We start from the raw sequence: 27,076 nt of genomic DNA on the forward strand, positions 1-27,076 counted from the left end.
TGGTGCGTGTTATAGGTTCCTTTTTTAGACGAAGGGGAAATAAAGAGACTGTTGTTTTTGTATTCAGACGCAGTCATTCTTATGAACAATGTAGTCATGCACTCCCAAACACCATCATTGCTTTGCGTTTTGACCGCATTGACCAAATAAAAACAAAAGAGCCTCAAAAAAATACAAACTCAAATCTAAAGATGAATAAAGCACAAAAAGCACAAAACAAACTTTGAGCGATTAGTCGCCGATGCGTGTACTAAAGATCATCACGTATTTAAAGTCGTCAATAGATTTTTAAAAGTATCAGTTCAGATATCAAGTAAAGCATCATAGATCGTTATCGACCTTACAACACCGATTTTGATTATCGCCTCATCATAATAACGACAGAAGACCAAGATCCGACACGACGTTCTCTCATTGTTAGTCCACTATACCACATACTGCTGTGCAATTAATAATTTACTTCCCGCCAATTGAATAGCAAATCGGAGGCAGACGTTTCCTGATGAAGACACGGCTGAGCAAGAGTATACTCGCTACAAATCAATCTAAAACTGGTTCGAAGGTGCGTTGCAGTCGCTCACGGCTTGATCGGCTGCAAGACACGGAGTCCCGAGTCCACATTGATGGCGGGCGACATTTGCAGCCAACGCTATGCAAGTACCTATTATGGTATCGTAGTGTATTGTATGTCGGAAGCATCACTTGACAACCAGTTTCGATCTCTTGAGTCTTGAAAACCAACCATCAGTTATGTTTACTCTCGATAGTCGATCGTATTATTGTGTTCTTTGATTTTGTTTTGGATTTTTCCCCTCAGCAGACTAAAAAAACAAAGAAGACTTTTTAAGTAGGTTCGGAAACTAGCTTGCTACTAGTGGTTGCCAATGATCGTTGGAAATATTTCATAATTTTTTTTTCTTTCCTATCTACATACTGCATTGCATTGCAAAGACCTGTACAAACCCGGCAATTTACCGGCGATTGTCGGCATTTCGTGGCCGGTACTATAGTGACCTACAAACATTTTTTAGTTAAACGCGAGAAATGTTGGATCGAAATCTTCTCACGCTTATTCCTCTCTGTGATATCCCATGAACTCATACTGAGTTAGGATGAGTTCGAAAGGTTTGTCTTCTGTCGTCACAGTTTCATAATCATGAGGCTTGTCATTCAGTGGATGCGACGTGCACGACGACTGTCGTTTAGGCCGGTCATTGCGAAGGTCGAACGGAAAATTCACTCAGCGGCACTCCTTTTGCTTCCTGTGAAACGTCATCGACATCACGCAGAACAGGTTACAGAACAAACCACAATAGTTAGTCATAATCCTTTCTACAGACACGATCCTTTGTGACGACTATAAAATAAAGTGGATTAATGTCAGTACTGTATCTTATTCGGTAAACACCGAACACCATGCACGGCTACAATCTCGTCTCTTGCGTTTGCGGTTCGAGTACTCGCATTTCAGTCGCCATGTTCAGACTGGCCAGACTAGAGACAGTTGGAATACAGCTTGATTTTCTCTTGTGCCGTCGACATCTCCTGGGTGTGAGGGTGGCCTTCCACTGTTGTCTGACATCGGGATACCGAGCACAGTGGAAAATAAAGATGAAGAATCCCTGGAAAGCCACGCAGATCGCAAAAAGAACCTGTCGCCAAGAAAAGAGAATACGTGTAATTAAAGCAAAAGCGAAATCAGAAGACAGCCGCTGAGTGCAAGGGTAATCTTATACAGCGTGAAATAAACTGAAACAAGTTCACATTAAACCATTTTCATTGCAACTGACTGACGAATTGTCCTTCATCGACTTAAATAAACACCGATTAATCAGTGGTGTAGCCATGATAAACATGAATGCAATTACATGTACTTCTGGAATCAAACGCCAGTTACTGCATGCACCCAAATCTTAGTGGATATCAAGAATGAAAGAAGAGGAGTCTTCGTTGATTTTGATTCAGTGGACACATTGGTAGGGTATCCTTCGACCCTGAAACGACCATAGCCATAAAGAGGGCAAATGAAGAATGACCCATTATCCAGTGTGTGAATTGTTCTTCATATGGGTCACAAATTAAAGCGTCGTTTTATTTCTAAATCTTAAAAACGCAAGATAAAGGAAAAGTTTGTTTAAAAAGTTTTTTTTTGCAACATCTTCATCCTACAGGGCTAATGTTACATATATCAGACAATATGACTTCTGATACAATTTATATTTCTATTCCGAGATGGTAACAAAACGAAATCAAAAAGTTGCTAACACATACTATTATACAATAATTCGAAGATACCTAAATTTGTTGCTCTTTGTAAAACAATGTGAGTCAGCAGACTTTGTTACTTACGTACTCTGTTTATTTGTTATTAAATTATGTAGATTACATGTTATACCTGTTGCGGTTAAACGTTACCAATGGATTCTTTAATCAACTGGATTCAAAGACGATAACCACAACTGTTTTAGTTGAAATAGCATGCATCGCGACTGGTGTACATTTGGCACTAATGAGCTTCTTGAAACGGACACGTTTACCCTTGTTACCGACCTGAAATGTAATGGCAGCTGCCTGTGGTCCCTCGGCTGTGTTTACGAACTGAAAGTTGACGGCAGCCGCGGCGCCAAATATCCACGTGATACCTAGCAGCACCAGTAAAGCCACTGCGCCTTTTAGCTGGTTCAGCGGCGTCTTTTTCCCATCTGTACGAGGGAAAGGCCAGATTAGAACGATGAGATATAACAAGGTTAAGTGCTGATCATTGTTCCAGTTAATTAGAAATAGAATCATAATCAGACAGATTGATAGCAGTGTCATTAGCAGATTGAGTATGATTAGACTATATAGTGCATTATGCAAAATTCAGCAAAGAGTATGTGAAGTATCGCCTCATAGAACTCCAAATTTTCTATTCAGAGTCTGCGTTATCTATCTATCTGTTATATATATATATATATATATATATATATGTGTGTGTGTGTGTGTGTGTGTGTGTGTGTGTCTGTGTGTGCGTGTTTGTGTCTGTGTGTATGTCTGTATGTATGTTCGTAATACCTTTGGCGTAGATTTTCCTGATGACCCTGAGAACCAGTCCGAAGACGACGCTGTTGAAAAGGACGATGACGACCATGGGTAGAAGAAAGAGGCAGTAGAACGCGATCGGACTGAGACGACAGCTGTATAGGTATAGAATAGGCCTACGTATTATTTACTAGTAAAGGGGCGAAAATATGAATTAAATACATAAATATACATATCATTGATTGCCACTATACATTTTCGTAGGTGGCCACAATATTACTTTAAGTCCATCTCATGTTTTCACGTTGTCATATTGATCCTATATACATGTTTGTAAGTACATATGTTACTTTAAACCCATCACATGTTTTCACATTTTCATATCCATCACGTATACGTTACATTTTTGTAAGTGGACACAATGTTGATTTCGATGCGTCGCACGTTTTCACATTTTCGTATACAAATACACGTATACACAAATCTGAGAAAGACTACTGAGTAAATTAAACATAATACAGAAGTTTCCAGAATGGTGTTGCCAGATTACCCATAAAGAAACCCCACCTTACCTAAAAGTGCAGTTCTCGTGGGATCCGTCAAAGATGCTAACGTTAACAGCAGCTGGTATGACGACGATTATGAGTGGTACAACTGCAGGAATGAGTTCCAAATAATTATGACTTTAAAAGTTGCTACTATCACGACTACGCGTACAACTTCGACTGCTGCTCACTACAATAATAACAATATACCACTAGGACGTTTATTGGTACTGATAACATCATAACACATTGATTCTTCCGTCTAGGTGTTTTCATTGCAATTGATTGACAAATTGCCCTACATCGACGTAAACATCGACGTAACACATTTCTGTAGTGTTTTTGATTATTTTAACAATTAATTTTCATATTTGTTTAATCTATCGTTAATGCTGTCCTAGTTCAAGATTCAAGTCATTTATTATCATGCATTAAGGCATAAGAATCTTCTCAACAGTCTCCATTTCAAAAATCCACATACATGTAAAGAAAAATAGATACTGTATATGTATACATAACTGAAAAACAAGTAACATAACACTAAACAAAGTACATCGAATACGCGTATTCTAATAATAAAAATATTGCACTTGGTCCCTGCACATGCACATGTGTAATTGTTCCAAGAGATTCTGGTTTCAGCAATTTATGTCAGTAGACTCAGTTCATGAAACTCAGTTAATGAAAATAAAAAGCATGCATGGCTCGGGGCACGCTCTCAATTTTACGCGGCACGATCTCAATGTCACACATTAAGCTCTTGGGAACAAAACATCGACAACATGAAAAGCATCTTACCTCCGACTTTAATACACAGCAAAGCTGATAGCAAGTAGCAAAGCGCAAACTGTCTATAAGGAATGTGTGTTCGGCCAGAACGCCAGAGCAATAATGCATATCTCTGACACAATGGTGATATGAACATTATTATGACGGTTATCTGGTTACACGAAGGTAATGGTAAACCATGAGTAGCAGTATTTATGCTGTTCATAAACGTCGGAAATCCATCAACCAATCTCATCAACTATCTTTCAACAAAAACAACAACAACAACAACAACAACGAAGACGACGACGGCGATGACGACGACAACGACAAGGACGATAACAACAACAGCAACGACAAAAAACATTAAAACACAACAAAACAAAACAAAAACAAAAAACAAAAACAAAAAACAAAACACGAAAACATATACAATACAGTTGTAAGAGGTCATCCTACGGTAAAGTTAAACTACAATGTAAGTATACGAGAGCTCACCCCATGCAATGATGCCAGCCTTTAGGACGAAATGAGAAGCGTGTGAAGTGAAGACTTTGACTAGACACGTGTACATGTGGACGGCCTCCACCCCATTCCACATCAGCGAGACGAGGATGATGTAGACGCGGAAGATGTTGGCCACCCTGCACCCGATCACCGTGTCGCAGAAGGCCACGGAGGAGATCAGCATGAGAAGGAGCAGGAGAATGGCCACGCAGAGATTGACGTGGATCAGGGTGGGGAGACCACGACGGAGATTACTGAAATATGGAATTTAGAGAGGAGACTATAAAACAGTATTTACATGCTTTAGGCCTATGGTCAATGTCCCCATATGAAAAAAAAAAAAAATTGCCCAATCGTAATGCCCCAATTTATGGCATGTAGCACCAGAAGTGTCCCTTCCTTGACGCGCCAAACGGATCATAATATGAAAAAAATGAACAAATGTTCAACGAAAAGACAAAAATTCGGTAATTCTTTCATTGAACTGCATGGAAAATCTTTGACGAGCTGCACGTTTAACACTAAATACCTGTGATCTGCATACGGTCTAGTCGAGACGCATAATTATGATAATGATAAAATCACGTCTAATTCCATTCTTGAAACAGTTCTTGATACTAATATAATAAGATACTGTAATAATAATAATATATTATACACCAAAAACAACCACAGAAACAGAACCAAAACCCAAATATACACACATATAATAAATGAGTGAAGGCAACAATAATCACTGGAACACGTTTAGCTATAAAGTTTGAGAAGAATCGGACAATCCTTTTAAGAGTTATCTTTTCCCGTTAAATTACTTTGTTCCATCGTTGGAGTGCAAAGAACACTGCTACAATTCGTGACGTCACCCATGGACAACGATAGAATTTCCACAAACTTTCTTTAAAAATGAAGGTTCACATCATTCTCTCGACTTACCTCTGACTTTAAGGCTAATGATTAGTCCCCCCCCCCCCTTTATTTCTACAGAGGTATATAAGGTCAAGTACTCTTTCATTATGCTATAGAAGGCTAAAAATGATTATAGGACTTACGGGAAGAAAGCATAGGTGAGGATGGTCATAAGAATACTGATGATGGAAATACTGTAGCCAATGTAACTCGTAATTGTGAGACCAAGGGAGTTTGGGATGCCCTGTGAGAGAGTGAGAGAATAATAGATAGATAGATAAATAGATAGACAGACAGATAGATAGATAAATAAATAGATAGGGAGAAAAGGATATTTTGTTTAAGCCTTTTCAGTACTCTTTCGATGGGTAAAGGCTAGTATCGATCGGCTTCAATCTATTTTCTTTTCCTGAGGCTGCTCTGTTGCTTATATTTGTGCATACATATATTCATATGTTTGTCATTCCATACAGATATCAATCTTCATTGCACTACGACAGTATGATTGTGTATCATTTTCTACCTTTTTCAATAAGAGCATTATCATTTCTTTCATTTATACTGTATCTATGTCGATATCGTTTGAAGGTCTACGTAGGTAATACGCTATCAGCAATTAATTGATCTGAATTCTGAAAGCACAAAAAATTTGACTTCACGAACATATATTATCGCAATATAAGTTCAGGTCGCTATATTATATTGTTTTCGTTGTCGATCACGGGTAACCGATATCTGATGACCAACTAGCGTATCACCTAACTCGTCTTCAGTGACGAGTTTCATGTCTCGTTTGAGTGGAAATTTTATTAACATACGGTACAATTACATTTCTAAGCTTAAATATTCTAAAAAGTAATTAAAAACTTACTATGAACTCCAGAGGGCCAGGCGGGGTCTCAGGCGTTGTCTTGAATAAAACAAAAAGAATACAGAATACCCATACATTTTTACTTTCGTGTGTTATATATTTATACATAATCTATCTATCTATCTATCTATCTATCTATCTATCTTCATCTATCTATTTATCTATTTGTTCATCTGCAAACATAATAGAAATAACTGGTACAGTGGAATAATAGAAAAATTATGATGTTAGTTTCAAAAAGCGAGAAATCTTTTTCCAGAGGGATCTGTCATGAATATAATCAGAGGAAAGTTAAATACAGATATTTGATATAAGGACAAGGACGACATTTTGATAAACTCCTCAAGCAACGTGAAGGAATCGACAACCATTATGGTGAAATAAAAGAATCCGGTAACACTCGTGAAAAGAGTATTATTATTACTTGCGTTTCCTGTCTAACGAGATTATTGTTCACTTAACGATGATTATTGCATTCCTGTTCACATTGCCATCGAACGACTTGTGCCAGCACTAAAAGCTTGATTTGACGATAGGTCCCTACGTCCCCAAGAATGACGCTCTTATCCGAATGTCACACCCGGGTGATTGCAAATTGGCGCCAAAACATCAGTTGACGATTAGATATCGTTTGAGAAAGATGACATTCAAAGGTATCCATACCACATTGGATATGTTTAAAGAACTATCTATCATTCATCAATCATCCGTATGAACTTATTTCGTAAGACATGAAACACACTTCGTGCTTCCCAACTGTGTCAAGGCATGTCTACATTTCACAGACACGATGCTGCATAAGGGTGTTAGGATCATAATAACCAACAAGACCAACATTGCGAATTCTACCATCATTCAGAAAGGCCAAGGCTGTGTTCTTACCGGCGCTGGTGTTGGAATCAAATCTCGGATGAGTCCAATGATTTCTAGCAGAGTGCACATGCACACCGTGTAATTGTCGTTGGTGAAGTTCAGCGTGCAGTAAGATGAATCCCATTCTATTTCAACTGCGGAGAGGTTAATGAAGTTGTAAATATCAAAAACACACAAAGTTAGTATCATGCATGTATTTAACTTGAAGAGAATGACAGCCACAAAAGTGCACGTGGGATGGGGTAGGGTGGAGGGTTACTATAATGGAGGCAGTAGAAGGAGTATATAGGAGGAAGAAGAGGAATGGGTTAGGAGACAAAGAATTGAAAATAACAGATAGGGAGGGAAATTGATCAAAAGGGACGCATGTTTGCTGACACGATGATAACTGAGTTTGTTTATGTTACTTGAGTTATGCCACTTACTCTATTACTGTGCTGTGGGTATTATTTGTTTGTGTGTTTTTTAATCTGTTCACAGACTTGCATGGAAAAACAGCTTTGTTGAAACAAATTGCCGTGATTGAATAGAATTTTGAAAAGGACTTTTTTTTTATTTCAACGAGAAATTAAAAACCTCATAAATACTTTCTGAACATACTACAATTGATGAATTCTCCAACAATTTGCCGAACAATTGTCAAGACGCTATTTTCTGCATGTGATCTCATTCATTTCTCCGTGGCAAAGGCCACTGGCAATTCTGGGGAACATTTCAACTGCCAAATTGAATGGAGTCTTTCTAGACCATCATTTCAATGCACCCATAGCTGGTATTTCATTACGGTGGTTCTTCATATTTGTCCATTCAAAAACTATTACGATTACACGTATACATGATAACGTCTAATTCAGAATTCGTATTCGGTTCTTATCATCAATTAATTTCTCCAAATGATTAAGTTTGTTATATGATCCATTAATATATGATTCTTAAAAAAACTTTCTCTATATAAATTATATACATTAACCTGCATACTGCACAAAATGTTAATCTTATCAAAAACAATGTCACCATAATTGAAACGAAAAATCAGCAAACTACTCTAAGGACCTGCATCATGCAAAAAAAAATAAAAGCAATGGTTCAGATTTTCAACAGATACAAAAGAAACACGGTCTTCAATACTTAGGAAATAAAACGTAGAAAGACTAAGAGAGAGAGAGAGAGAGAGAGATAGTGAGAGAGGGAGCAGAGATGGGGCTTAGGGGAGCTGTCATAGGGATAAAGCTTGAGATGATAGATACTTCACATCAGTCCACTTTGAAATGTCGGAGTTTATGCTCACCTTGGTTGAGCAGGTCTGGCATGGGTTCATGAGCGCTAAGTAGACGGGCTGAGCTACAAGCTAGATCGCCTAGACTTGGCATTTCGTCCTGTTGGAGCAAAGACACGTATTTTTTTTTTTTGTATTATCTTGATGTATTGTTATTATCTTAATTGGATTCTTCATGTATTATCTAAGCATAAGTGACATTATCTTTGGTCAAGAGATGAATCTTCAAAGTCCGTTTTCACCCAATTTTGTCAGGCTCTCACAAGTTGAAAAGTGCACTATATTTTGCTTTGTTATGCCCACTTACGGTGTCGGAGAAAAGTGTTTTATATCAATGCAAAGCTTAGGAAATGGCTATTGTGATTCGATGAAAAAATAAATTGTCTAAATTCCCGACTTTTGCCTGAAACCGTTGTCGCCGGTCACACATTCTTTTTAAATGTATCATCTACGCATAAGTTACTTATTAAACGGAGGCACAACATGGTCTACTCAAAACGATGATCATGATTATTATGAGCATTTCTTTTTTTCACACGCAAGAAGAAAGAGACAATAGTCTTCTTGGACGGTCATCACAATGATGTAAAGAAAAATGCAGAACAATGAGCGCTTATGTCTAAATGACATAATGACATGCTTACAAACATAATGAGCGATATGCTCACAAGCATGTATGACTTGCATATATATAATACATAATGTACTTAATGATAACGATGATAATAATAATAATAATAATATAAATAATAATTGTAATAATAACAATAATGATAATAACTGTAATAATAATTATAAAAATAAAAATGATAATTGTAATAATAATAATAATAATAATAATGATCATAATAATAGTTTACATATCTACAGCGCAACAATCCATCAAAAAGATGCTCATGGCGCTTTTAGGCTTTAAGGTTAAGAAAAGGAAGAAAAAAAAGAAAAAAATAAAGTATGTGACATGATTTCTTTTTCTATGGCATATTAAACAGATATGTTTTAGGGATGTTTAAATGATTTCACTAAGGATGTATGTATATAATATGTAAATGCATTCCCTTTTTTGTAACAAAATATTCATGTACAATGAATTTATGTGCGTACTTGTGTGTAGTAGATACTGTAGAGACACAGAGACACGTAAATTCTGAAAGTGTAAGATTCTGATTGAAATTTTTGTGTCTTACCTGTTCGTCTTCAGAATGATAGAACGTGATGGCCAACGGTTCGGTGGTTTCTTCCAGCGGTACCCCGTCCGTGTACACGTGGATGTAGATGAGACCCGCATCGTCCACAGGCGTGATTTGAGCCAACTCACTCACGAAGAACTTTCCTGATTTCAAAAAGCAGTGAGCAGAAATGTACACCGTTGTTTCAATATGCTTTCTACATTGCATGCACTGTTACTGTATGATTTACCAGGTAAACGTCTCTTTCATTATAACCACCTGATAGAATACGTATTAAATCAAGTTAATTATGTAACTTTGTACAATGTCATTATTCAGAAATCATTGATGATACAATGGATATTAGAGACAACTATAATTGTCATCAAAAAGCGCTATGAAGTTTCCCAAGTCAACTTGTTCTTTAGCAGCATTACACCATAAGAAATACATCCAAGAAGAAGGAAAGGCTGTGAACACTGCAATGTGAGAATTAACGTTTTACTGAGATGGTCCATTCCAATTCTAACGGAATGGATTGCGAAGTGGAATTATCAGTTCATTGAAAAGGAAGCTCTGAAGCATTCGTTTGATGAAACGTTTCTTCAACTCCCGATTTCGTTTGAAACCTTAATTTCTTTACAATTCTCTCCAACTAATAATCTTGTTTGTGCACCCCATAAAAAGCATGAAAGGGAGATGAAAGTTTTTTTATTACATTTTCTGCACATGAAAGTATAGGCGCCTAATCATAATTGCTGACATAGAAATCATTGTGATGATATAATGCAAGGCTAGAAAGGCATATTTTGCACTGGGATGATTCAAGTTCTTGTTCGATGCTGAATGCTCAAATCAGCAATATAAACATGTACATTAATATACTCGTATATAATATGAGTATGTATGTATAGTTGTATACACATCACTAATGGGCACATAATTATACATGTATATATAATTTCAAGAGCAAAAATGCGTGCATACATATCAAACATATAGACCTAACGTGTTTGTAACAAAATGTGCTATAATAATTGTCCCATCAAGTGACATTCATTGCTTGATTTCGTTATTGATCACACAGTTGTAAATTATAACTTTTGATTCTTGCACGGAGAATCGCGTGTAACTAAACTAATACATGAAGTATGTAATAAATCAATGTAATAAATTCCATTATTTACCAAAAGAAATTGTAAATGCTCGTTAATGCACAATATTCTCACGTATGTCCTCACGTCCACGACATAGGCCTTCAGCCTCGGTGAAATGAAACTGTACTTTGAGTAATCATGCATTTATTTTTGTCTTGTATAAAACTATTACAGTGCATTATTCGACATCATGTACATCCGATTCGTAACATGATAGTAAAGATCGATTGATAGATTATCACATATATACGCCTCCATTATTAACTTGTCCTACCATGGACCTACCGGTGTAATAGACTATAGCGGCCGCACGCAGCTTGTAACTCGGCACAGCGAACATATCGGGCCACGCGTAGCTCGACGTATCTTCGTCGTCGTTTTCTTCAGTGCTGGATGCGTTGCGCCTCCTAGCGGCTGCAAATGGACATTGCATCAAATGGATTAACCCTTTCTCCGCCATGGACTTTGGACAGTTTGTACGATGCTATGAGAGGTTTTTTTGTGTTGTTGTTGTTATTTTGTTCTCTTTTTTTGGCCAATCAGCACTCACAGCAAACAAAGGGTTAAAGGAAACTTGACATTAGAAACTTGGGGAGGGTATGACGGCAACTGAGGCAAGAAAAAAAAGTGGAGGTGTGCGTGTAAGTGCGTGTGTATGCGTGTGCATGTGAGTGGAAATGAAAGAAAGAGAGAGAGAGAGAGAGGGACTATTGAAAGACATAAATAAATATCTTCATTCAGGAAAACTGAATTATCATCAGATAAGAATCCAGCGCTCTAAGGTAATGTTACTGGCTGATTTCAAGTAACTGACGTCATCTATTTTTAAACACCTAGTTTTCGTATCTTGTGGTCTTCTGCCTTCCATGCGCAAGGCAACATTCAGAAATCAAACTTGTCTTTTCAAACTTTACTACTAGAGTGTTCTAATAACATATCTGCACTCAATCAATTCACATAAAATATTTGGATTTCATTCCCCTTTAGATACATAAACCTAGGTTATAGTACCAGAACAAATCCGCCAACACCTAGCGTCAAGCAATTGCAGGCATCTCTGATCTCAATCTATATCTTAGACGTACCAGCTATCTTGGCCCACGGAAACTCTATAGACACAATCGGTTTTGAATCATTGGCGCCAGAACCCATGTCGGGTGACACCATCCACCGTTGAGGGAGGTTTTCGAGATACTCCGGCGTGGTGTGGTCAACCTCGAGGAACAGGTTTCGGCCGTGATGAGTCAGCTTCTCTCCAAACCAACCCATAGTCACGTGCTCCGTGTATATCTGCAAATTGTCTGCGATACTGAAGAACAGAGCGGGAAATGTGCCAGATTTTTAAAACAAACAAACAAACAAACAAACCACAAACATGTTGAGAGGCCAATCATACAACTTTTTAAACAGAAAATGATTTTCAGGAAGAAACCTGAATAGGTTTTGTATTACTTGCATGCATGATATTATTTTGCTGGGGTAAGATAAAGCAATAATTTTAATGTGGAACATTTCAGAAATCACTTCCCTCCGATAACGAATTTGGTTGCCATATTTCTATCAATGTTTCCCTAAAGCAGATGAAACTTAATAGATTCCTCTCTTTTTTGAATTCAAGGTCAGTGTTGCATGAAGGATCTACAAAATGACCATTCGCTTGCTTTTACTCTCAATGTGTGACCAAGGAGCTTTTTAATAGCTCCGTGGTGTGAGCAATCTTGATTATGGTATGAATTTACACTTTAAGCTTGTTAAGACGCTCTACTCCATGAAGATCTAGTAGCCAAAATCGTCTGCCGTTACAAAAGTCGAAACTGATACAAAATGATATCGAGTCGAAGCCATGCCGCTTTTCAGATCGGGGTGTTTGGAGCGTTATACAGTCCGCCACACACTACACGATCGGACCTGTCGCACGATAGAGAGGCGAGCTGGGTCATACGACTAGTCGCACGATTCGACACCGCAAACTGAAGGCCTGCGATCACACTACACAGCTATAGGCTTTTGACCATTCTGGCTTCAGTATGTGACGTCACACTTCTGGTTTTAAGGTCGTATGACAAGTACATCGTGGTAAGGTCGTGTAGTGTGCGGCGGCCTTTCGAATAATCACCGACCAAAATGGTTTGGCACTGTCGTATTCACCTTGTGTTCAAATATAGACAATGGCTAGAGAACATTGGAGAAGGGTTGAAATATGTTATATCTGCGTCTCTGATAATCGGTATTACGTTACCATTTTAGCAAGAAACTGCTAAAGATGTGTAAAAAAAACCACAAGAAGAAAAGCTTAACTGTTTAATGGTCCCGTATCGCTCGAAAGGTCTCTCTGCGGTTTGAAGACTAGGACAAACTTGTGGACTTTAGTGATCAGTAAAACAAAGCAAATACGTGGTCTCAGTCTTAATGCGCTCCACAAACCAGCCAAGGAAAATGATTTTCCAGGAAAAGACGATTTTCGTTTTTATTATTAGTCTATAGGTTCTACAAACTTCGGCAAAATCAGATTTGTGGAAAAACACATATGTTATCTCTCCGAACATACATCTGTATCAGGTTGTTAATATTAATTCAAATATGCTGTTTTGTCGAAGTGTACCCAATGTTAGAAAAAAAACCCCCAAAACCCGCTTTGCTTTGCAGCCCTTCTGCTTCCTCTCAATACTCCAAAGAATGTCAGCAAAACAACAACAACAACGACGACAACAACAACAACAACAACAACAACAACAACAACAACAACGACAACAGCAACAACAACGTAACATGATTTAGCTCACAAATCAACGCTTGATAATTATCCGGATGGAAACGGCAGCATAACCTATTTACTATATAGGAGCTTGGTAGAGTGGACTTCCGTTATAACGACTGAACGAAGTCCTCGGAACCGGCAGTTTTTTTTTTCTCGTTACATCGAAACTTTGTTATAACCGAACAAATAAACACTAAAAGTACATAAAGTGGATAACGTTACGGCCCGAATGTTTACTTCGTTATAACCGGAATCTCGCTATAACCGTGTTCGTTATAACGGGGTGCACTTTATAGGCCCTATTATCACGTGCTTTCTGCTTTGAATGATTACGTACAGCAGCTTTCAATGATTATAGTCCATATTGTTTTCTGATATATAAACTTTTATCTATAAGGTTCTTCTTGACCCCTCGGTAGAACAGCAGTGTCATAAGCGCAGCTGAGCAGGCAGGGCAACCCAAACCGTATTCCAGTTAATACTGTTTGTTGGATATGGTTTGTGTATTTTGATGTTGATTTTAGGTGGAAAATAACTAAAACAAACAAACAAACAAACAAACCAGATGTCAAGACCTACATTGTCCTACATTTAAAACAAAGTGCATGCTGAACTGATGAAGAGACTGATCCCAAGGACTTGTTTCGTAAAGATAGATCGTAATATTGATCTTACAATTGACTGGATTCAAAAAAGTTATGCGCTATCTGTTATTGAATCTGTGCTTTAAACCAAGCGTAAGTATTTTTACGATACAGACCTCCAATTAGGATAGATATTGCGATTGATTCTCTGAGCTGCATTAAAAAAACATCGAGCGTAAGATTAATCGTAACTATTTACGTAAAAGGCTCCGAGTCTCGGAATTTATAACTACCTGAGACACGAGTGATGCGCTCTTCGGAGGACCCACGCGTTGAGATCCAGCATGCGATCGGCAAGTCGCACAACTTCGTGACCGAGCTCGGTAACAATGTCGTATAAACCTTCCACACCGGCGCTGATTGACGTATCGATCATGGACGCTACGAGTAAGACGTCGATCTCGTTCAGCCAGAACGTCGGTATGCCGTCCAGGAGTTCATTGGCCTCCCGAAGATGGGAGATGACTGCTGTCGCGTTGCCTGAGGAACCCCCTCCAAGCTGCGTAAAATTGAGGAGAACGCTATTTTATCATCCACCATTTTGCGGAAAGACATTGCGGAATATACTTCGTTTGTTTCTAATATCTGCCCAGCTTTCATCTGCTATGATTAGTCCCTGTTTCATTTACGGTTTGTCATGAAAATGAAGTGGAATGAAGATTGTATAGTATAGTGAAACGTCCAATCAGGGATACAAGCGATTGTGATTATTGCAAAGAGATATAATGTAGCTCAAACATTCCCAAAGGAAAGGGTGTCTGGAAAGAATAGCGTTTTCATTTCCTAAATCACGACTTTCACATCAAATGAAGATTTCGAGAACCTTCTTAAGTCTGTCACTTTAGCAGACAAATACCGACAGTAGTAAACGTTGCATAATGGATCACATACAGTACCAGATCAATGATCTCCTCAGCAATAGATTTTCGTATCTCGTCCAACATCCACGTGGTTTCCGAGCTCCAGCGACAGATGTCCGTCTCTGGCTCGCCCCAGAATGCACCCTCATAGAAGAGCTTTCGCAGCCCTGTCCGTTCCGTCGGCGGTTTGCAGGGGCGGTAGGCCAGCATCTTTGGTGTAGGGGTGCTTGGGAGGTAATCTTCCAGCCACACCCCGTTGGGACATGGGAGAAAGGCGTACTCTCCGGCAGGGGTGTAGTCCCACTCGAAGGTTCCCTTCAGGTCGGTCACATTTTGAGGCTTACATAAATCTACAAAACAATTAATTACAACCCAAAAGCAAAGAAAGAAAGTCTGTTATTGTTAACAGTTAAAGATATTCATGTACCTTTTTTCTCATTTGTTCAGTTTGGATTGAAATTGAAATTGAAATTGAAAAGAAATTAATATGAAAGGTGTGCTCTGTATTAAAATCGTCACCCTTCATCAAAATATCTTCACGTATAGTAATGTGGGTATGAGTGTATGGATACATTATAACCTTCATCTGATAGTTTTTTACCTAGATGTGCACACTTTCCACTTTTACACAAAAGTGAATCTCCTGTTGATAATTACACCCTTCGAAAATTTGTGAATATTGAATTTGACATTGTAAAGTTGATTTCAGGGCTACTGAAAACAAGACAAAAGGAGAAGAGAGAAGAAGTCAAGTAATTGCCATCATTAATTACAATATGAATGTTTGGCAGGTATATAATTGTGTCATTGAATGATTTTGTGTTGTCCTGCCATTTCATACTTCATTCCGACAACTTCTTGCAACCATTCGACAATCAAGCATCTGCTATATGTATAGCCAAGTGACTTTGAAAAATCTGATAATTTGCTTTCAGGCCTCACCTACAACGTTGTTACTATAGTAAAACTATTTCACAATGAGCACAATCATAATTACATTTTTCTCACCACGGAAAGATACATGTATTTAAGTCTAGTAAAATCATTGTCAAGGACATATCTCGTACCCTAATACGATGAATATCAAACACTTCTAAATCACGTGTGAGCAACCACGTGCGCACCACAACTTATGTGACAGTACACAGAAGGCTAACAATTCTTACATTAATCTTTAACAATTTTTTATAGGTAATTTGTCGGGACACAAAATGAGTCCATCCCATTTCAATTTGATATAAGATTTCACAGAAAGATTGATTGCCAGAAGTCTTGGCATCAATTAAATTAATAGTTGCATGTGTACTTGGAATAAGCCTTACCATTTTAGTTACGTAAGCGTTCCAAATTTCGCAACGGCTAACGACCTTTTCAGACAAAGAGACACAATGCCTATTCCTGTTCCGTTCATATTCTGAGTTGCCTTCAATAATCCTTTTTATTTGTTCACCTGTCTAAAAATACAACGTTATCACGTGGGTAATTCAAGGAATGACCAAGAATAAATTTGGCAGTCACGAAGATGGACAGTTCTGCAGTCGGAGCCTATTTTCGGGGCCAATAATCTGTATGGCAAATATGCATGCACTTGTCATTGCCTGTCATTGTCAAATCTGTAGGATTGAGGGTACCAAACCTCTCATCTCCTATTGGATCCAAAAAGAACTGATGGCGATTTTTTTTTAGTGTGTGTGTGTGTGTGTGTGTTGATATAGGGATGTTCTGTGCAAGAACTAGAAGCGATGACTCACTCCCACCAATCTCATCCCCTCTTTTCTTTTTTTTTTCTTTTTGTCAGGAACTGGATTCGCGTTGGAAAAAAAAAAGCATTTGACATTTTTCATTTTTCTCGTCTGCCCGATTTTATCGTCTGTCAGAATTGTCTTACTTTTTTCTCTCTCAAATGAAAAATAAAGGACCACGATGACTGAAAGAACCCCCCCCCCCCAAAAAAAAAAAAATAATAAAAAATAAATAAAATGAATGGTCTCAGTCCCAAACACAGACATGAACTATAGGCCCTATCGTGGAAATCGTGACTCTAAGGATAGCGATTACTCCTTTATAGACATAGATTTTAAATTTTTGAATAACCTCCCAGTGAAAAAAAAAAATCGCTGACGATTAGGTTTTGAGTAAACTGGAATATTTGAAAGCCATAAAGCAAGTTGTCTTAGTCTAAATTCTCAATAAAATCAAAGCTTCCAGTAAAGAAAATCAGAAAATGCAATGAACACCCTTTGACATGCGTGCGTTAAATGATATCTCTCCCCTGTCTCCTGTCTCTACCTATAAAACAGTCTGTATATCTATTTGTCTATCGATCTATCTTTCTGTCTATCTTTCTTTATATCTATCTATCTATCTATCTATCTATCTATCTATCTATCTAATTATATATCTATCTATATATCTATAGATTTATCTAATCCTTATACGTTTTAATATATATGAATAAGATTTGATATGCCTTGATCCCTAAGAAGCAGGCAGATTACAAGCTGGTGTATTTATACCTGATATAAGCGTTGACGCAATGATCCTTTGTGTACATTCAGACGAATAGAAACATACAACGTGAACTTGAACACATAGTAGGTTTATATTAGTATTCATATGTTCAAAATGCTTTCAGTACTTTTTTTCTGAGAAATCAGCCCCCCCCCCCCAAAAAAAAAAAAAAAAAAAAACCGACTGGCTCGTTTTTAGTTGAAGAAGGCAACCTTTTTCAAGAATCTTCACATCCCCCAACCCCATTTTCAAAGCCGAAATTGGTTTTACATAGGTGGAAACCCGAATGATGTGAAGACTTTTTTTTTAATGATCCTTGAGCGTCGGCCAAATGTACTGCGCTAATGATAAAAAATGTCGAGTTCATTATTTTCTCTCCTCTTTACCATCTTTAGTATTTTGACGAATATAGGCCCTACTTGCTCTCAAACCTGACGCGTTTCCTAGATTCATTTGAACTCTTTCACTCTTTCACCCATGCCTTCAGTGCCAATTGGCACAGAAACCCTAAAATTACCCAAAGTTCCTGGCACAGAAAGAGTGAATAATTGATAATTGGTTAGTTTCAAAGCTGCACGCGATAATTAGTTATGATTTTGTTATAAACGTCATTATTATTTCGTGGTGTCGATTTTGTTTTTATTGCATATTTCCAGCCGCAGATGCTTCTCAAACGGGGAACTTGTAACTTTTGAAATGTCAATTTATGATTTTCAACCAAAAATGTGTGTCTTCTGGGAGCTATCTGCAATTAGTATTCCACAAAAGACGACAAGCTGACGCAAAGTTTAAATGCTAACACAGATTGATAAAATCTTATGAATTTGAAATATTTGAGATCAAAGTTGCTGAGAGGCAAAACAATAATTAAAATATATGTGATAATTCTGATAATAACAATAACAATAATAACAATAATAACAATGATGATAATGATAATGATAATTACCTTCAAGCATTTTTTTTTAACCATATGCACCGCGTTCAGTATCATTGCTAAGCTTTTTGATTTTCTCTAGTATTTTGAAGATGACCTTACCTTCATAAATCAAAAAAAAATTTCGATTATCTGCTTTCAAATTCAGATTCTTCAGTGGTTATCACGGCATGGAATCATAATAGAAAATACTCTCAAGGCAATAACTGCTTTGATTTCAAGATGGCACAAAAAAAAAATGGGTAACAAAGAGATGGTTAAAGGGATCCTATAGTTTTGGTTGAGACCTAATTTCAGGTTTCTAACATTTTTTGGTGAGATAATGAGAAACCTCTTATGAAATATGAAAGAGCATGTAATTCCATGAGGAATTCAACATTTATTTGATGAAAATTGGTTTTGAAATGGCTGAGATATCCAAAACAGAGTGATTCTAATAAGTGTGGGACCCACACTTTATTATGATCGCTTTGTTTTACTTTGTTTTTGGGATGTTTCAGTCATTCCAAACCCAATTTTCGTCAAATAAACTTTGAATTCCTCTTAAAATGGTATGCTCTGAACTATTTGATAAGTGTTTTCTTGGTATCTCGCAAAAAGTTAAAAGTCCACTTCTCATCTCCACCAATACTGTACTATCCCTTTAATAAAGAGATCGACAATTACCTCCATTAAGGCTGTGTGTGTGTGTGTGTGTGTGTGTGTGTGTGCGTGTGTGTGTGTGTCTGAGTGTGTGTGTGTGTGTGTGTGTGTGTGCGTGTGCGTGTGCGTGTTTGTGTGTCTTGCAAATTATTAGCGGAACAAATTTAGCTCCTTAAGAACGGGTAATTTGATGCGCAAATAGATAAGGCTTGTGGCGGAGCGGTGGAAAATAAAGTACACCCTTAATACGTAGGCTGACCACTAGCAATAACTTATATTACATCCCGTCGAAAACAAGAGGGACCAAAGTTTTCTCCGAGGTACATAGATTAAACCTATATTTAGTACGATCTTATCACAAATCTCATTATATCGACTGGTTATGTTTTGACTGGTTTTAAATTCATGAAACGTCGTTAGTCTTCGCCATATATGGATATTTACAACAATAAAAAGACCAACCAACCAACCAAACAAACAAACAAATTGAAAACAATAACTAATAATCAAAGAAGCACCTCTATTTGATTTAAGGGTTTCATTAATGGTGACAAAGACACAGCCCTTTAGATGGTATTTTAGGACGATGTACACATTACATAAACTGATAGGATGTTGCTATGCAATGTAGGGCATTGGGCAATTCCGTTTACCAAAAAAAGAAAATGAATTCAATGAAGCATTCAATGCTGATACATGTATTGTTAGTCACCTGGAGCGAACCACGGGAAGGGGGGGGGGGGGGGGTGGCATCATTAGACCGTTTTCTCGGGATTAATGGTATTTTGTACGCCTATATCGTGACATTCATCTTTCTTTTACATAGGAAGTTTTAATATTCATCTTCACAACGTGCACTAAAAAGGCGGTGTGACTCAGGCCATTGGTAATCTGTCCGTAAAGACAGACTCAGATTGGTTTATAGTTTAACAATTTTGTCAATATTCTAATTTTATATTGATCACGTCGTTCATTCATAATCAACTGTAATCATGGTAATGGACATTAATTTGTTAAATTCTTCGACGTATGCATTGTCCACTTAAAATGTTGTCTGTCGTTAGCTACAACTGCAATTTAAATGTAAGAATTCCCTTTTTTGTAACTTCTGAGAATCTACGACCCACACGGAATGCTTTTAATAGAATCGGCAAATGTTTTCTATATTCATTTTCTTATTTTTACACAAGTAGTCGAAAATTTGCACATAAAATTCTTAATTAGTATGTTTATTATCTATTTTTAGATTGTGGAATATAGGACAATAAAACAAACAAATAAGAGTATGTTAAAATTGGAAGAATGTTATTGATTTTTTTTTTCTGCCAACACAATTTCCTCATGCAATGTCTTATCTAAAAACTGAATAGATTGAAGCCTATAATGTTTTGTAACATCTAATACTGCAACTCCATCTCGGAGAACACGTATTCTTGCCACACACGAATTTCGATATCTTTGCAAAATAAGGTACATGTAATACGTATTGATATAATCTTATTACATTATAGTCCACGTCATCAATTTCAACATTAGGTTGCCTTGTCACACTGGCTCTATTCTTACATGATACATTGGAAGGGTATTGTGAAACAGCTTAAAAATTACAGTTATCTTTTTATCTGAATCCAATAACAGTTTAAAGAGTGCAATACATTGTATATAGACACTTCTGGCTTAAATACATCTTTTAGTTTCTGTGAAAACTCCAGCTTTATTGTCATCTACTTTTCTCTTTCATTTGTATCTATTTATAAAGCACTGGTTAGCGTTGAAATATGGATAAAGTGCCTTACCGGATGGTACTGCATAGGTCTGGTGCCAGTGGAATTTTGATAAAGGCACCTCAAGACCTAGAGTCTGATGATTTCAAGCGATAACAGCCAAAAGAAGCCTCTAATACGAAAAAATTAGCTTTAGCAAGTGAATAGTACATGCTTTCAATGATCACAAAACACTTGCACATATTCGTATACCTGCTGTTTAATTTCAAAACTCGGACAATTATTTTAACTCTTAGCACGCTTAGTCACTTCTTCTTCAATTGAATTTTACATATACAGCTTGAACACTATTCCGAACTGTAATACTCCGACTTTTACTATATAGAATGCAGAAGACTAAAGGAATATTTACGCTTATCAAAATCTGGCCTAAAGAAAGGGCGAGGTTTGTTTTTCAGATGAACACCATTACGTCATGAGCGAGCAGACATTATTGTGGCAGAGGTAAAACATCTTAATGTTTATTTTGGAGAGTCTGTATTAAACTATAATTTATTCTATACATCTGTTTTACAACTGTAACGATTCAACGGAAAACATTGCTATTTGAGATAATATCTCAATATCTATAATATCAATAATATCTATTTGAGATAATATCTCAAATAGCAATGTTTAAATTTCATATAAAGTGACCGTGCATCACAAAAAGTCACACCCCTTGATTTTACGTGAGGACTCAAAAAAGCTCCAAAACCGGTCAACCAAGTCAATATTGGGTTTTTCATATTTTCTGAAAGAGCTACCCTTCTTCTACATTATCCGTAAGTTTGGGATCATAAATGAATGGGAAAGTGCACTTTCAGCAGTTTTTCTACAACCCCCTTTATGCAGAGTGGTGAGATCAGGTTTAGAGGCCCCTTTCCATTTCTTGACAAGCCTTTGCACACTCTTCACTCTCAAGTCTAATAACTTTTTGAAAGGATAACGCTACTGCTTTGAAAGTTGACAGTAAACATGGCCAGAATGTGTTAACAGAGTGTATTCAATTTCAGCCTAATCTGATAATCTCTTCATTGTTGTTGCTCCCGTGGTTTACATCCTGTTTTTTGTTCCATTCATCGCACAGCCGCTTGGTTTGGTAAAGATTAAGCACTTGGATAGACCTGTACTTTAGAGCCTCTTTTCTCGGTTCACACTTTTTCAGTGTGTGTGCTTTCTTTCCAATATCTAGATAGGTTAAGAGAGTCCATTTCAATTGAGGTATACATCATTTTAAAGCTTAGAGTCTACTCTTTCAAAATCCATGTCTGGCGACTTTTTGTTGGTTCTGTGGTGATTCAGTGTTAATGATATGGTTTCTCGCCCTGCATACTCAAAGGCCATGAAATAGCAATCTTTAACATTTATTCGCCAGTGCAATCCTGTTAAAGGATTTTGATAGAATGCAAATTATAAGAGATGTCCGAAGTTGATTTTTAAGTTATTTATCATCATGAATAATATGAATAATACCTATTCATATTATAAAACCTAATAAAAATCTGATAGCAAATTAGTTATTCTATTTTGCGTCCTGACTTCTGTACAAGCCATTCGATTTTTACAGGTATTCTTGAGCAAAAATAGAATAGTAAAGATGGCAAAGATGACAAAGGCGCCACTATCGTATCGTCTTGGGATTACCAACTTCAATACTTTCTCGTTTGCGAAAATGGATCAGACACAACCAGAAATCCTGTCTCATAGTTACTGGTTTTACTCGTCTTTTGAAGAAATAGAAATGATTATAAGTTGATGCAGGAAACTTTGCAGGAAACATATATATATATTTTTTTTTATTTGGTCTGGAAAGTTTTAAAGAATTCTAATGTTAGCAAGATACCGGTGAAAATTGAGCAGTATCTGACAAGAAATTTGCTGTAAAACGGGTTGGTGAAATATCTAATCACTTCATTTCATGTGCTTAATTTCTAAAACAGATGCGATTGCAATAAGATATTTGAATACACGAATTACATAAACAACATAACAAGAAAAAAATAATGTTGACTGAAAATTTAATGCAACAGACATGACAGATCCGACTTTTATGACAAATACCGAATGAAAGTGGTTGGAAATGGAGGGGCCTGCTTAAAGGCATGGCTTGTAGTTTGCAGTCTTATCATCCTGAACAACTATTTTCTGAACTAACGTAACTATTCAAATTGAGAAAAATAGAAAACCACTTAAGAAAAAGCACACACACACACACACACACATAAACGCACATACACAAATACGAGGCAGCTCTCTCGTAAAAGAAAAAGAATAATCCTATTATCTAATCGCGTACTGTTGTGTTGTCATTACGTCATGACGTTGCTTCTCAAGTGTTGTTACCATTTGATTCGGTCAACTATTTATGTTTCTGGACTCGTGTTGAGTTTTGTTTCGTAAACATCACCTTTTTGTTTTTTTTTTCCAGTCTAAGACATCATCATAACAGCATACGTACCGTGTACAAGCTTTGTAACTGTATTCTGTTATACACATTAAGGAAGAAAATCAGATAGCGGATCCTTTTTATGTAGAAAAGAAAAATAAGTTTATGCACGTGATATCATAATCACGTGACTGAACAGAATTTTCCAATTTGAGCGAATTCCCGTGCTGTCACATTGTATTGTAGATGACACTGAAATGGAAGCGTTTCGTCCTCTTTCCCTAAAATTAATTCCATTACTTCTGAATGCGTTCATTTCATTCTAAACGAGCCAGCGGGCAATTACAAATTTTTAATTCATCTTTATTTATTTATTTATTTATTTATTTATTTATATTTTTTAAGTATAGGCGATAATCATTTCGCAAAAAGAGACTTTTAGACAGTAATACAACCATGTCATGCTGTGCATTCCTTTATTACTTTATGACTTATCATTCTTAAGCACCAGAGACCATTAAGTTACGAAGCACAATTTCAATCATTCTATATGTGTTCCTTTGTGATTTTGTGCTGCATCACAGGTATATGCATAATCATCTAGAACAGTTTATGAGACTCGGGTACGCCTACACAAGAGGTAAAGGACGTGCTATATCTTTAAGGCCTTGTTACGCCGATATGCTGGCTTATAACGTCTACATACCAATATCAATTCCATCGTGCAAAACTTGAAAAATCTTTCCCTATTTCCAAAGAGGTGCATCCTGACACACAGTGAAGAGGGAGGAAGGGGAGGCGGTGGTAAGAATAAAAAACCTCACACCAAACAACATTTCAAGAAATTGACACCACCTGTGTAATCTTTCAATTCTTGACGGTATGCATGTCAATAAAAAAATGTCAATTAATGTAAATATCATTGCCGTTAGGATGGCATACTGTAGTGTATGTCTTGATCAACATGTTATGTGCAAGGATGGGTGGGTAGGCTACTCACCCAATCTGCACTCCTGCGGAAGTCCCTCGTTTTGTTCCTGAAGATCCCGTATGTCATCGGGGTCTCCGAGGGGTGGCAGATCCTCCTCGAATCGGCTGAGATTCACGTTGTTCAGCCACTGCGACACGTTGAGGCCGACAATGAAGCGAAGCCTGTCCATCCCGATCAGCGTTTCGATCGTCTCGTCGGCGACGGTCGCTCGATCATGGCGTCGCTGCCCCATCGGTTGGCGGTCATTGGCCCCCTTGCAACACTGGGTATCGGAGTTGCAAGCCACGGCGAATTGTAGAAAGAAGATCAGCGCGACGAGAACAGCCTTCGCTCTGTGCCGCCAACAACTCTGGGAAAACACTTTCGCTTTTCTCCTCCCATCTTGGAGTCCAATCGCACAAAAGTTTGATTTGTCCGCGGGAACAATAATTTGAGACCTCATGATATTTCTTATTTTCGTATTACGAATGAGAGCTAATCGTTAGCTGATCAACCTACAACGGTATATATATATATATATATATATATATATATTTTTTTTTTTTTTTTTTTACCCTGTGCGCCCGTTGATGCGACCTAAGTAAAAGCAACTCTCAGCGTTACAAAATGGACGCGACAGGATTCTGTTAGACGATGGACAGACAATACGCTTGTAAGTTATAATCCTTGCTAGAATTTTGGTGGCAGATACTCGAAATGAGTGAACCAGACGTCAAGGAGCTCCAACGAAAGTTTCTCAAACCAACTTTATGAATATACAGATAAAGAGAATGTTTCTTGTGGTAAATAAATACTACTTTGCATTGCATATATTATTCAGCCAAATATGGATTCACCCTTTTTCACCTTCGCTGTTCTGTGAGGAAAAAGAAAAGTCGCGGTGCAATTATTCATTATATCCAAGAGTTTCTATTCGTAGCATCAGCTGAGTCAATAGATCACGTGTAGAGCACAGATCACCCAGTCAGCCTACAGGTACTCGTTCATCGATCACTACCGCTTACGTTGTTGCCCTGTCCGTCAGTTGGATATCCTTCCATCTCGCGTCCTCGGAGCAGAAGTGCGCAAACTTGCTGATGTCACCTTTAATGGACTATGCTAAGTCAGAATGCAAACTTTGTTGTGATATTTCCCCTCGTCACACTGCCATCAACCGCACAACTTGTCTTCATGAGAAATATACACCATAAGAGGCTTTTTACAATTCTAAAAAAATCAGAATCCCAAACTCCTTTTCGACACTCGACTGGTACTCAGTGGGCTAAGTGCGCGCACTCTGCACTCCGATGTTATCTAAATGTACTTAGTTAATGGTTAGCAACACTTGAAGATTTAAAGCAAATACCATAATCTTTTTCTGTTGTCTTTCCCCCCAATAGCACGTTTCTGTGATATGGTAGCAAGAACTCAATGATTTCTTTGAGATGTATTCTCAAAGTCGACAGTGTTTCCTTGCAGTTTTTGTAGTATTTTTGTTTAAATATATCTAACAAAATTTAACAGTGGTTGCAGAAAAGGCGAAGTGAAAGGAGGGCTGGTGGAACTGATGCGGTCGGTAACCATGGTTACGTTCTGGTTAGTGCTTGTCATGACGTATCGGGGATTTAGAGCAAGTTGCTAAAGATGATGGTGATGATGATGCTACTGAAAGTGATGCAGGACCTATATTTTTGCAACACGGATGGTAGTACAAGTAGTGGTGGTGGTGGTAGTAGCTGTGGTAAATGTGATTGCGTAGCAGGGTGGAGGTGGCGACACTGGTAATACGTTGTAAAGATGATACTGGTGACCAAAATATACCCATGACTTTGACAAGTCTTTCTTTCTTGTTTTTTTTTTTCTCTTACTCACTTTAAGTGTAATGTGATGAAACTTCAAAACCTTTCTTCTATTGTTCATACATGTGCACTCCCGTTATAACGAATATGGTTGTAGCGAAATTCCGGTTACAACGAAGTAAAACTTACGGCCGCAACATTATCCTCTCTATGTATGTATTTGTACTGTTTATCTGTTGGGTCATGACGAAATTTCGATATAACGAAAAAACAATACAAAACAAAAACAAACAAAACTGCCGGTCGCGAGGACTTTGTACTACTGGGAGTCCACGTAGTAGGCCCTACTATATTTTATGTATTCATTCATTTCTATTGTTATTTCATTTTTTTTTTCGGGCAGGGGGGGGGGGGGGGGGAGAAAGGGGGGACAGCCGACCTTATCTTGATAGAACAGTACAGTTACTGGCATTCCTGGTTTGGACATACGCTAGGGGTTTGCCTTGGACTTTGTGGGGGCCAAGATACACCCCAAAAATGCCCATGAATGGTAAGATAGCAACATTACGCGAAGCATTCCTTGGACAAAGTCCAACTGGTTTCCAGCTACAGGGATCAGAGAAAGACTTGAGAGGGAGAGAGAGGGAGAGAGAGGGAGAGAGATGGGGGGGGGGGGGGGAGGCCGGGGGGGGGGGGGGGGGGGGTATAAG

General features: G+C 37.7%; 1 protein-coding gene across 1 annotated transcript; it reads right to left on the minus strand.

Moving 5' to 3' along the window:
• Positions 1–1,424: 1,424 nt before the first annotated feature.
• LOC139712703 (uncharacterized) lies at positions 1,425–25,628 on the minus strand. The gene is made up of 16 exons (XM_071624506.1): positions 25,593–25,628; positions 24,598–24,850; positions 15,387–15,705; positions 14,729–15,016; positions 12,179–12,402; positions 11,379–11,507; positions 9,955–10,100; positions 8,780–8,867; positions 7,501–7,625; positions 6,619–6,657; positions 5,891–5,991; positions 4,833–5,095; positions 3,594–3,675; positions 3,055–3,176; positions 2,551–2,702; positions 1,425–1,652 (listed from the first exon to the last, which is right to left on the minus strand). The coding sequence occupies exons 1-16, from the start codon at positions 25,626–25,628 to the stop codon at positions 1,425–1,427; spliced, it is 2,595 nt and encodes an 864-aa protein (XP_071480607.1).
• Between the last annotated feature and the right edge of the window lie 1,448 nt (positions 25,629–27,076).

The sequence above is a fragment of the Diadema antillarum genome, unplaced genomic scaffold (assembly GCF_040938485.1).
Source record: "Diadema antillarum isolate AM-2024a unplaced genomic scaffold, OU_Dant_1.0 seq00001844_RagTag, whole genome shotgun sequence".
Classification (NCBI taxonomy): domain Eukaryota; kingdom Metazoa; phylum Echinodermata; class Echinoidea; order Diadematoida; family Diadematidae; genus Diadema; species Diadema antillarum.